Source organism: Lepisma saccharinum, chromosome 12 (assembly GCF_977018435.1).
Source record: "Lepisma saccharinum chromosome 12, izLepSacc3.1, whole genome shotgun sequence".
NCBI lineage: Eukaryota > Metazoa > Arthropoda > Insecta > Zygentoma > Lepismatidae > Lepisma > Lepisma saccharinum.
The window spans coordinates 63,337,054-63,350,145 of record NC_139240.1 but is presented as its reverse complement, the minus strand read 5'-3'; the positions used below and the strand labels follow the sequence as shown (position 1 = coordinate 63,350,145).

Genomic DNA, 13,092 nt, shown 5'->3' with positions numbered 1-13,092 from the left:
CTCCAAACACTAAATCAACAAAAGAATAACACCACACTACGCAGTGATACCAGACCAAAGCTTCAATAAATTGATTTCAAGTTGTGCAGGAAAAATGCATGCATGTGAAACTCAAAATTGTCAACATCCGTAATAAGAATACAGTGATGCTATTTTTTTTACAGAGTGTAAGTACCAGAATTAATTAAATAATGAAAATATACTTGTTGTTTAATCGAGGGTTATTTATTTCTGCAAACTTATTGGAAGGCAAGATTCAAAGAAAATGTATTACTACGTACAACGTAACATTCATAAAATGTCACTAGGGACTTTACTTTTTGTAAACTGTATCTAACATCCTTTTTTAATATTCAATTCTTTATCTACTTGACACTAAGTTCATTGCCAGGTTGTTTTTTTTTTTTTTTTTTTAATTTTGTCCACCTTAACTACCCGTAAGCTAGATAATGAATACATCCTGTTATATCATTATTCGTATGTCGTTCTTTTACCTATTCATGTAATAGAAATGTATTAATTAATTAGATTTAATATAATTAGTATTTAAATTTAAACATTATTATTTTGAGACACTTGGTTTACCCCTGACCCCCGAAACATATTTCTAGATACATGCCTGGATGTTTACACTATTTTTGTGTTGCCACCGCTAAATTGGAATTGTATTTTGTGTTAATCAATGAAAGTTTGTATTCAAGTTCTTTCCAATAACTTTCTATTTCAATTTCCTTGTTTGTCTTTTGTTTGTAGAATGACACTGATGCTTCGGTATCAAGGCGTGAGAGGAAATATTATGAGAAGAGACCTTGAGGAAAAGTTTGATTTGCTGCTAGACGCAAGCGACATGATTTTGGAACGAGTAGTGAGTAGTTCATTTTCATTATTTCTTCAAATTATATTTGATCTTTTTTATAAAATGATCATTATATAAGTTGTAAGAAAGAGTACGAAATTCACATTCCTTTTGTGTATCGATTACAAGTACGACAGATTAAGCTGATATTTTTATCTATATTGTTGCCCAATGTAGGTATAGCGGTAAGATTACTGATAATTTTCCTGGTCCAGTATATAGTGCAAAATTCGGTGCGAATTTACAATACCGGACCCCTTCCCGATTTTTGTAATATTTTGCATACTCACTAATTGAGGCCTCCTAATCACGAATTTGAAGTTAAAATTTTTGGGTCACGTGTAGAAATTGCAAAATAAGCGATATTTAGTTGTCCGCAATCGGAACTGAAACCCTGGATTTCTCCACGAAAACAATGGTTATTTCAATATTTTACGTTTCGGAACAAAATGTTAACTATGTTTGCCTAACCTTACCGTGAATGGTTTGTGGGGCTATGTCTGAATGGTTTTAGGGGCTATGCGTGAATGGTTTGTGGGGCACTGTAGAAAAATATCAGTTTCATAGCACTTGAGCGACAAATTTTAACTACACGATCGTGATCAAGTGTCCTAAATTATTGACTACACGAAATATGAACGAATGCCCTGTATTATTAATATTTATCCAACTAAAAGTTACTAAAAAAACTTACGAAAGAAAACTTTATTTCCTACCTTCAAATTCGCCATCTTCCTCAAACATGCAGATTACTGAACAAGTGAATGCTACGTTGATCAAACATGGTTTCCATGCTTGTATACGGAGAACGATCACGTTAATTGAAAAGCTTATTTTGCAACTTCTACACGTCAATTAAGAACTAGGATAGAAATTACGGATGGGTCCGGTATTGTAAATTCTTACCCAAAATTCTGCCAATTTGCTATTTGTAATAATGTACACACATTTCCATTTGTTGCCAATTACCTTCTGCCTTTGGGACCTTAGGTTAATCCATGTAAAACCCCTTATCGGACTTCTCATCTTATCGGGCATTAATGGGTTTGTAGGACCGAGCCCCTGCATCTGCATGGTCTGTGGTGTAAGATTTGTTCTTACCTTGAGTTATTTTGAATCGAATATTATCATCTCTTCTTTAGAGCTTTATTCAAGCTTTCGTCAATATACATAAACTTGTAAACAAACAATTCACCCAATATAACTTGTAGGCTGAAACCTATCAGTTATACAGCAGTTTAAAACCCTGGTCTTCCTGTGATGCACCTTTCAGAATCTGGGTTAGAAATATCCACTTTGGTGTTCACCAAAGCCTCCCCGAAGAGCGCAGCAAGATATTTCCCCGAACATCCCATGAATCACCAGGCTTTCAACAACCAGGAGATTGCCCCCCAGAGTTTACAGGACTTTCATTTTTTATACAGCACTTTTACAATGATTTACAATTTTCTTGTATTTTAGGAAAATACAGGGTGATTTTTTAAAACTCATGGTTTTCTTTGTTGTGTAAAATTTGTAAATGAAGTATTATTTCCATGCGGTTTGTGGCAAATGAATAAGGAAGGATGGGAGATTTATTGGAGTATGTTTACCGGTTTATATGCATCCCGGGTAATATTGCCCATGCCTCAACAAAAACAGCAAATATTCATCAGTGTACCCTACAATAACATTGAAGTATTGGATTTTTGCTAAACTGAATTAATGAAAATGAAAATAAGTTGTTTTTTTTGTATTCACTCAAACATAAATAAAACATAAAAATTATGGCACAGACATATGACATAACATCTCACCATTAAAGAAGGTGCTGAAAGTGTCGACCTCCTTTCTGCAAACAAAGTCGAACACGCCGTTCCATGTTAAGGGCTGTCTGACATAGTGTTTCTGCGCTAATGTTCGCAATTTCAGTGATAATGTTCTGCTTCAACATTTCCAGGGATGTAGGGTTGTTTGTGTACACACGTCCCTTTAGGAAGCCCCACAGAAAGAAGTCAGGTGAAGTTAAGTCTGGAGACCTCGGAGGCCACAATCCCTTTGAAATAACCCTATTCGCAAAGAAACTTTCAATCACTGCCATACTGTCATGCGATGTATGGCATGTAGCACCATCCTGTTGAAAATAACCCTGTGTGAGTTCAATGTCGTCCAAACTTTCAACAAATTCCATAAATATTGCCCTGTACCGCTCTGTGTTCACTGTTTCATTGAAGAAGATTGGACCCACTATACGTGATGCTGAGACAGCGCACCATACCCCAACTTTCTGTGAGTGCAACGGAATTTCGATTACACTATGTGGATTTTCAGCTGCCCATATCCGTGTATTCTGAGAATTAACATACCCAGAGAGATGAAACCAAGCTTCATCAGTAAACCATGTTATTTTCAGAATATCAGGATTACGCACAATAAACATTAAAAACCAATTACAGTAATCTACACGTTTAACTTTATCTGGATCCTTCAATTCTTGAACAGCTGTAATTTTGTACGCCCTTAGTTTTGCAGTTTTCGCTGCCTTTTGACATGTTGAATAGCTATAGCCGGTTTCTTGTGACCAACGACAGAGAGATTTCTTGGGCGACCTCAAGAGTCGAGCACTGACATCTTCCACAACACCTGCCCGCGGGGTCCGATGCTTCCCTGTCTCACTCAGAAGCGATCCTGTTTCTTCCAATTTCTTCACTAGCGACAATATTGTGTTCCTGTCTGGGGCAGAACGTGAGGCAAATTTGTTTCTAAATACCCTTTGCGTGGCAACAACAGAATCAGTTTTCCAAAAACTTTTCACGATAAACACACGTTCCTGCAAGGAGTACACCATTCTTACTGTGTGTCCTGATCACAATAACACAACTTTTCAGCACAACAATTATGCGAAAGCACACAACTTTCCAGCACAACAATATAACAGCTCAGTTTCCTGGTTATTGTTGACAATGACAACGATGCTATCTACAGGAGGAAACTTAAACCTCCGCACTGCATCCAAACCCCCAGACCATATAGACGCGAAAGGTACACTGGTGAATATTTGCTGTTTTTGTTGAGGCGTGGGTGATATTACCCGGGATGCATATAAACCGGTAAACATACTCCAATAAATCTCCCATCTTTCCTTATTCACTTGCCACAAACCGCATGGAAATAATACTTCATTTACAAATTTTACACAAAAAAGAAAACCATGAGTTTTAAAAAAATCACCCTGTACCAAAACCTTTTACAAGAGTTTTAGTAAGAAATCAGTTGCAAAAACTGTTACACATGTGATATTAACAATAAAATTTTTTTTAGACATCTTTTGAGTTGACCACAGATTATTCTTATACAGATGACTCACTTAGTTTTTGAAAAAAATATACAGTTCACTAGGACGATACAATGTCTTGGTTTTGGAAAGTAAATGCCTGAATATGCAGTGTCCTTTTCAGAGACACAAGATGTTATGAAGCGACCACAAACAAAAGAACCTTTGGCTAAAATCCTTCATGCACCTTCCGCTTGATCCATTCAGCTCAAGCCATAAGGAAGCATGGTCCACTCTCCCCCTCCCCTCGTCGTGGGAGTGCGGTGCACAGGAGTTGCTGGTCTGCGCAGATTTTTTTTTGCTGGTGGTTCCACTATACAGTCACCTGGTCATAATCATTAAGGCTTGGTTTGACCTTGTCCAGAGCATTCGCATGAATCTTAGTGTGGATTATTTCTGCTGTTGTTTAGATATTTGCAATAATTTCATGGCTAGGTAAGCAGATTAAACTATTGCTAATATCTAGACAATTGCAATATCAAACCACTCGAATATTCACATGAGTGTTCTACAAGGAACACTTATAAGAACAGTAGCTATCTGTAGAGCCATGCATATTTAGTTTTTGACAAAAACGCGAAATGTGAAATAACGAACACATTGTAATGTTAATTTTTCATGTTTCTGAAAAGTGTGTTGTCCATTTTCCCCACCCTGTTTTGTCATGAAATAATGCGAAATGAACTGCAAAATGCGAAATACACTTTTAAACACGAAATATACAGTTTATTTACCACCACGACACTTTCTTAAGTCAGAATTATCCTGGGAGTTATGCAATTCACGGAAAATTGATTAATTCTGCTGTAAATATTTGAGAAGCAAAAATGGGCCCCTTTATACAGGAATAAACTTAATATTCTGGTAATGACATAAATGTATTATTAGAAGGGATTTTTTTTTTTTTTGTAGTAAGAGCAGTTTTAAAATAAAATTTAGGGTTATAATCACAGTTTTAAAACCAAAGTGTCATATTTATATACCGCTTTTTCACCGCTATAACCGTGAAATTTTATTTTATTTACCGCTTTTGAACCCGAAATTGACTGTTCTTGTACTGAAATTTTGCTTTTATATTTACCAAAAATATGTGCCTCTAACTATTTGTTCTCACATGCCACGTTTCGAGATTGCAAAAAACACGCTTAGAGTAATCACGACTGACAACTGAGGGCAGATAAGAAGACTTTTACAAATCATTGGCTAGTGCAGGGCATGAAATTTCAAGTTTGAAATCAGTCGCCGGACCAAAATCCTTGGTCGCCACTATTTTATATGGATAAATAATAAAAATATGAGCAATTATTAAAAAGTTAGGAATTAATGTTTGTAGCGCTGTCGTTCTGCACTGAAGTACCACTTATCAATCGCAGCTGCTGGGTCAAACTCTGACAGGGATGATGGGGGGGGGGGGTTACTCTGAGCAAATCATCCAGTGTCTCAGTCTTCAGAGTTCCTGTAAGTAGTCTTGAGTCTGTTCTGATAGCTGAAACCTTCCTCTCATGAGGCTGTGCTCATTGGTAGAACAGCACAAAATGTCAAAATCTGGAGCAAATTGGGGAATCTTGCTGAACACTCCGCACTGTGGATCTTCTCCAGCATCTGATTCAAAGCTGGAGAAGGAAACAAAAGTTTGTATTCTGTCCATTCTGCTGACAGAACATCCATTTTCTCATTATAAATGCTCGGGTTCAAGTATATGTAGAGCTTCTTTATTTCTTCTATCCCAAACTGAAGAATATTTTCTTTGGGAGGCCAACCTAAGGTGTCGAAAACATGCAGAGATGCAATCGCATCTGTCGACATAGACGGCAATGTTTCTGTGATGTACACCTTCACATTGTTAATTAAGTTTCCTCTAACAGTCTGAAACTCTTGCACATCCCTGATCTTCCCTGAAATGGATACATGGTCCAAGAAATCTTGTTCGCTTGGTCCAACATTAGATTCCAGGTCAGCCAAAACTGAAATACAGTGTTCAATTCTCATTTTCAGAGATGAAATCAAAAGATTCTTATTTTGTAGTGCCACGCTTAAAGGGTTCAATTTCCCGTAGAAATCCAAAAGGAAGTACAGAAGCTTAACAAATTTAAATTGCTTCAAACTTTTCAGCAAATCCTTAGCTTTAGCGCCATCATTGTCTTTTCTATGGGCCACCTGTTCAAGATGGGTCAAAACAGCTTTCCATGATTGCAAAAGAGCTCTTATTGCACGTTCTTTGCTGGCTAACCACATAATAGTGTGGATATCACTCAGTTTTAGAATTTCTTCTATAACTTCTGCCGTTTCTCTCAAGAGATGAAGTCTTGAGGTGTGTTTGACACACATTTGAAACAACGAAATTTTAGTCGCCAGCCCAAACCTTTTGGTCACCAATGGCGACCTGGCGACCGGAAATTTCGCGCCCTGGGCTAGTGGGTTTTCAAGGATGAACACCTGTACACAAAAGGGGTGGGCAATCAATCCCATGTTTTTGAGGAAAGGATGAAGGCTGTATACCAGAAAATTTGAACTTTCTCTTCCCTACATCTGTCTCAAGATAGCTTAAAACAAGTACACTGTATATCGAAAGATGTTGCCTAATCATGTAATAGTAACAGTAGTTTCACTATTTTCCAGAGTACAAACTTAGATGAAGTGGCGGGGATAAGAAGAAATCCAGAGCCGTTGATTGTTGAAGCTGTTAGTAATGATCGTGCAGTAAGTGGGAGCTGGAACAAACAGTTTACAGTAAGTAAAGTAAACTTACTTTGTTTTTTCTCTATTAAAGGTATAAATTACACATGTTGTGCATTATTGAAATATACTCTTTCAATAATTTGCACAAAAATGCTTAATAATTCAGGAGATTTGTCGTAATTTCTAAAGTATATTCATATTTTTTATACTATTAGATGAATTGTTTGTTTTTATAACAACATATTGCTTTATTTTTTGTTAAGGTGCATTGTAGTGTGTATTTTCCAAAAGTTAAGCAACCCTAATTTTGATCAGTAAGGTTTTCACAGACCTGGGATTGTCTGAAATATTGACCTACCACTAAAAAGATTGGGGAATTCCATTACAATATAACAAAAATGAAAGAGTAAGGTAATATTGGGTATGAGAGTTAAAGTAATGCTGAATATTTATGTTTTATTTATTTATAAACACTATATTTCTGCTCAGAAAATATATTATAACCTACATTCAAAATGTTACAGAATGGTCTAATTTAACTCAATTTCGGCTACAGTTCTAAGGGTCCTGGGTTCAAATCCCAGCCTGGGCACAGGTGTTCTTTGCTAGTGTCCCTCCACCGAACATCATCACTCATCTTCGCAATTAGCCATAAGTGGCAGAAAAGTGAAGTAAAACAAATCAATGAACTAATTTGAAAATATCTGGGAAGTGAGGGAAGTTGGGTCGGTAAAATGAGTACTGAAAATTGTAATAAGAAATGTGTACTTTTTTTTGGGTGGGGGGCATTCTGAAACCTTGTTCATTATTGTATACCCACATGCATGCACACAAACAAACAAAAACATAAGATTACTGGGCTCATTTTGACCCCATAGTACCAGAGTAGATATAGATATGTATGTAATAAATGCATATCTTAACTTTTCTCCCCTTCCTTGTGTTATCAGCTCACCGGAGATTGAATTCCAGATAATTCATCTCATGTGCCGAGTACCCCTACTCCCTCGGCATGTATCATATGTAGAGGCCATAAGTTTGGCAAAACGTCTTCTTTTCTGCTGAATTTATTGAAATACATTTTTTTTTGTTTTTGCTAATGTTTTAGATGCTTTTTCGTTTTGCCTAATTTTGCCCCTACTTCCTATTTTTAATTTAGTGACCCTTTTTTGTCATTTCAATGCTTTTTTTTAATAATATTTTTCTTTCAAAATCTTTATTTATTAACACATTATGGCATTGCCAGAGACGATTACTAAGCTGGAAAAAGTGGAAAAGGGATTCGCTCTTGTAGAAAAGTGTAATTATGGAATTTGGAAAAATTTAAATCAATTTGTGATATTCTTAAGCTACTCACGTTTTCCGCGAAGCTGTTTTACATTATTTTCTATTAATTTCGGTAGCCACTGCTACCATCCTCGTTGGAATTTGTTGTGTTGTTGCTTGGCATATTTCTGTTGTTTTTTTCTAAATCGCCGCTAGGTGTGCTGCTGTCACCTGTATGTCTGCGTATATGTCGTCTGCTGTTCACCAGTGTTAATTGCTGCAGTAACGGAAGCCAGGCGTGGTGTGCCTGACTACTATTTATGTTCAGTTCATGGTTGTAGTGCATGATGGCATGTTTTTCCTTGATTTTTGTGTCTATGAGAGAGTGTGCTTTGTATTTGACATGTACTTTCTCAATTTTATGGTTGTGGAATTTGATATGCTTGGCAAGTCCGGTGGTGGGTTGGGCCATTTTTGCATTTGATAGGTGCTGCTGAATTCTCTCACTGATGGGCCTGATGGATCTGCCGATGTAATGAGCCTTGCACTCGCATTCAGCATCATAGACGCCTGGATTGTAGAGGTGGAAGAGGATGTACCGTTTATGTTTGCACTACAACCATGAACTGAACATAGATAGTGGTCAGGCACACCATGCCTGGCTTTCATTACTGCAACAATTAACACCGGTGAGCAGCAGACGACATATAAGCAGACATAGACGCAACAGCATCACACCTAGTGGCAATTTAGGAAAAAACAACAGAAACATGCCAAGCAACAACACAACGAATTCCAACGAGGATGGTGGCAGTGGCTACCGAAATTAATAGAAAATAATTTGAAACAGCTTCGTGGAAAACGTGAGTACCTTAATTATCTATTACCGCGTCTCTCATTCCCATAGTATGAATTGTGATATTCTTAATGGTGGAAATGCTTTTCTTGATGATGTGAACCCATCTACAAAAGCCTGTTTCATGTAATGGTCCAATTACTTCTGTCGAAGTAGAACAGTAATTTTTTGTTATGAAAAGCATTCTTTCTGACAGATGGCTACCTATTAATGTCAGGGAAAAAACGAAGTGGTTATGTAATGAAATTATAGACATAGGTTACTTGGAATTGCCACATTTTGTTTTTGTTTGTTGTGCCTATTTTTTTTGCTTTCGTTGCCTATTTTCCCCATTATAAATGCCTTTTTTCCTGCCTATTTTAACCAAAATAAATGCCTGAACTTTCAGGCTCCAATCATAAGGAAGGAGAATAGTCTTCAGTTTTAGTGTCATTATTTTCCTGTAGTTTATGGTTATTACAAGTATAAGAAAACAGTTTTTCGTTGTGACGTTTCAGGAGAACACACGCTCCTTTCATCAGACATTTATTTTCATTTTGACTAAAGATACAGTTATAACAATGGTTAGTAATTTTTTAAACAAAAAGAATCCGTTATATAGTCAATGTTACATTGTTGTAATATAGCAACTTAACTGTGAATAATGCAGTCTGTTTTAACCGTAAACTACAGGAAAATAATTCAATAATGCAAACAATGCATACATACAAGAAAAACTATTAGTCTTATTGTCTTTGATTTTGCCAAGAAGTTGATCTTCCCACAATGATTTTTAATCAAGATAGTGGTTCTTGTAATTTCAGGAGCCTGACCTGTTTTGTTGTTGATAAGATGCCGTGTTGTGACACGACTGGTACAAATTGCCCAAGTAGTGTAACTGTTCACACTGAATTCACACCGTGCAGTCAAATTGCATAAATTTAATACAAACACTTTTTGAAGCAGTGTACAAATGCTTTTTGTGGTGATCCGTTTCAGGAAGATCGTGAGAGAAGTAAACGTAGCCCTCAGGTTGTGAAGTTGCTGGCAGCGAAGAATATTTTGAGGCCTCAGTTGAAGTTCAAGGAGAAAGTTGATAACACCCGTTCACCCTTCAAGCCTAAAATCAAGGAGAAACCCAATGCTCTCACACCTCTATCTCTTGTTCTTGAGGTTTCTGACGTAGGAGAAAGGTACGTTGCATTTGTTTGATATGTTTGGTATTTGTGGCTAACATGCACAACTTTGGTGCAATTGGTCCTATATTTGATCCCTGCTGGGAACTGCAAAATTTTGATGGTGATATTGTAATCATGAGGAAAATTGATCTATTTGAAAGCAATAGTAGAATCGGCACAAAAGTGAGGAAACAGTTGCAGTGATACGTGATTGATCAAGGGGTTGTTTCATTATGGAATTTGATTTTAACCTTCATAAGCCAGAGCCTCATGCGAGTGTATTCTCGTTGAAGCTGGAGTCTTTTCAAACTTGCCATGAAGTACCAAAAAGAATCATAGCTCGAGAACTAATTGTCATAGAGAGATGAAATTTGATTTTGTTTTCCTTCTTAAAGGCGGGACTTTTATTAGAGGTAAAATTTATCATTTTGTGCCTCCCAACAATTAGTGTTAAAGGAAGAAAAAGAAGACAATTGAAATATTAAAAATAAATTGCTCCCCCCCAATAATCCGAAGTGAATGAAAAAATGTAGTATGTAGCAGTGGCACATCTACAACTTGCAAAGTTTTGTTGAAATCAGCCTTGATACTTCCTTGCCTAAAAAAATATAACATTGTAGTATAAAGTGGTAGTGTTGCCAGCTAATTTCTGAATTTTGCTTCTAATGTCGGCCCTATGAATGCTGTATGGACCCAATTTGTATGGAAGCACAACAAAAGACATGAGGATATGTAATGCCCATGCTGCAAATTGGAGAAGAGAAAATGAAATTATGGCGATTGGAAATTTTGCATAATTACGGAAAATGAACTTTGGGCCTTTACCCCCACTTCCCCTATGTACACTTTATTGTAGCATGTTGCTTAAAATGTTGCTGTTGACTCATTCTTATATGTAGAATTTAAATTTTACAAAAAAGAGATACAATCGTTTAGAAGTTAGAGCCATTTATATAAATCCACCTCATGATATTATAGTGGAGGGTAACGAAGGGGAACAAAGCCCCTTTTCAAATGGTGCTTATTAATAATAGTAACAATGAATGTATTGTTTTGTAATTTGTATGCTAAAGATTAAAAATAGACAACTGAAATATTGTGCGTAGTTTTTAAGAGTGCTTGTTAATTGCTGCCACGTGCTGCTGGTCGATATATCCACCATCCGTTCACAACAGTAATATAGACATGGTCGAAATTTCGACCATCCGGTTCATAAACATTAATTTAATGTTTGGAACATGTACGTTGTTGTGCATTACTGTTCACGTCAAAATGATGCATGGACAATCTTCTTTCTCCCGGGTTTGATTCTCAGTGGAGGCACATAGTGGTTCGCATTCCACTTTAAACTGTAGGCCCAGTCCCTATTATCCTTACTGTGGATAAAGTCGACTTAACACATTCGGGTCTGGCCCCATAATACAGCATTTTTACCTCTGGCCTGTGGTTTTTGGTTGTTCTTCAAAAAATCATAGAAAAAAATATTTTTAATTTGTTTTTATTTACCACACATTTCTTAAAGCTACAAAACTTCCTCTTTTCAATGGACAAAAATTTGTTAAATTTTCTTTTCATTTTCAGACATTTTTGAATATCTTTTTCAGCAATGTTTTGTGAAAAAAGAAAAAGTACAACATTGTAACAAATGTTAATATAGAGATATTTAAGTTCGTAATCTGGAAATTTCTATAATTAACAATGCAAAAACTACATAAACTATCAATATATCTTTTGAATCTTGCATAAGAATACTTCTTGTGTGCACATATCAAAAAATAATTACAAATTACAGGTAATTAGCTTTTGTATGAAAAAGTTCGAAACATTCAGGAATGCAGAGAGCAACGTCACAGCTGGGGCAGTAAAATGTTGTGTCTTTTCTTGCCCACTTGCCAGTTTCTTTTTTGTGCATGTCTCCACAAACTTTACATGACCTACAGGGTCTTGGAAAATGGCAGCCTGTTAGCCTATCTGCTGTAGTTGACATTGAAGTTTGACCTTGAATATCTTCACCCGCTTTGATGAGTAGCGCTTCCCCTACTTGGATGATGAACTCTTCCAGAGACATATTATGATTTTCCCTGTTTACTTTCTTATAAATTACATGCGCATTCACCACTGACCTAATGAACAAATGGAATGCAGAATTTCCGCTATGCGGTCTGGATCTAACAACACCATTCTAAACAATGCAACGTACATTAACCCGACAACGAACAGTCGCAGGTGTGAGATAAAAATAGGACATGAGGCACCTAGAGTACCGCAGGACGGACGGACGTGCCCGTCTTTCGTCCACATTGACTTTAAGTGCACTGTGGGCTATGCCCATCGTGAGGCCCCAATGTGTTAAAATGCCAAATCAACCAACAATCTTCTTTCTGAAAAAATTGGGTTGTAGTCTTCCGCAAGACTTGCATGGATTAATACAATGTACAGTCAACTCTCGATTCTACGACCCCGGGTATAACGACCCTCTCGAAGTAACGACCCTTTTCCCGGGAACCGTTAAAAATTAGAAAAATTAGAAAAAAAAAGTTGAAAAATTGAAGGAAATCGGCCGAAAAAATGCGTTGTTTTTTTCCTCCACTCATTCCCTTTACGAGTGCTCTACCGCTCACAGTTAGGTCTGAACTAAAAATAGACACCACCACACCATGCTTGAGTTGTATCCAATAGCACTTGACCTCTGCCCTCCCCTCCCTCAAGTGCACCAATGTTACCCCGCACCCGACTGCCGCTACCCAACGTGCCAGGCTTGTTTTGCCACGCTTGCTCTTGGATACGCGAGAAGAGAAGATCGAATGTGCTTGGATGCTATTTTAAATCGACTTGACTTGTTTCCTTGTCCTAAGAGCTGCTGAAAACTCGCGGGGGGAGGGTGGGAGCAACCCGAAATGACTTCTGGACTTGCAGTCTTTGCCAATGTGTATGGCAGGTCAAGCTCTTTCATCGATAAATACAC

General features: G+C 37.0%; 1 protein-coding gene across 1 annotated transcript in view; it reads left to right on the top strand.

Annotated features, from left to right (window-relative positions):
* The window catches only part of Rrp6 (exosome component Rrp6), a 60,241-nt gene that overhangs the window by 8,881 nt on the left and 38,268 nt on the right, over positions 1-13,092 (top strand). Inside the window, exons 3-5 of the mRNA XM_083132493.1 lie at positions 754-865; positions 6,789-6,899; positions 9,949-10,142. Of these exons, the coding sequence (XP_082988619.1) occupies positions 754-865; positions 6,789-6,899; positions 9,949-10,142 (417 nt within the window). The remainder of the gene's footprint in view (positions 1-753; positions 866-6,788; positions 6,900-9,948; positions 10,143-13,092) is intronic.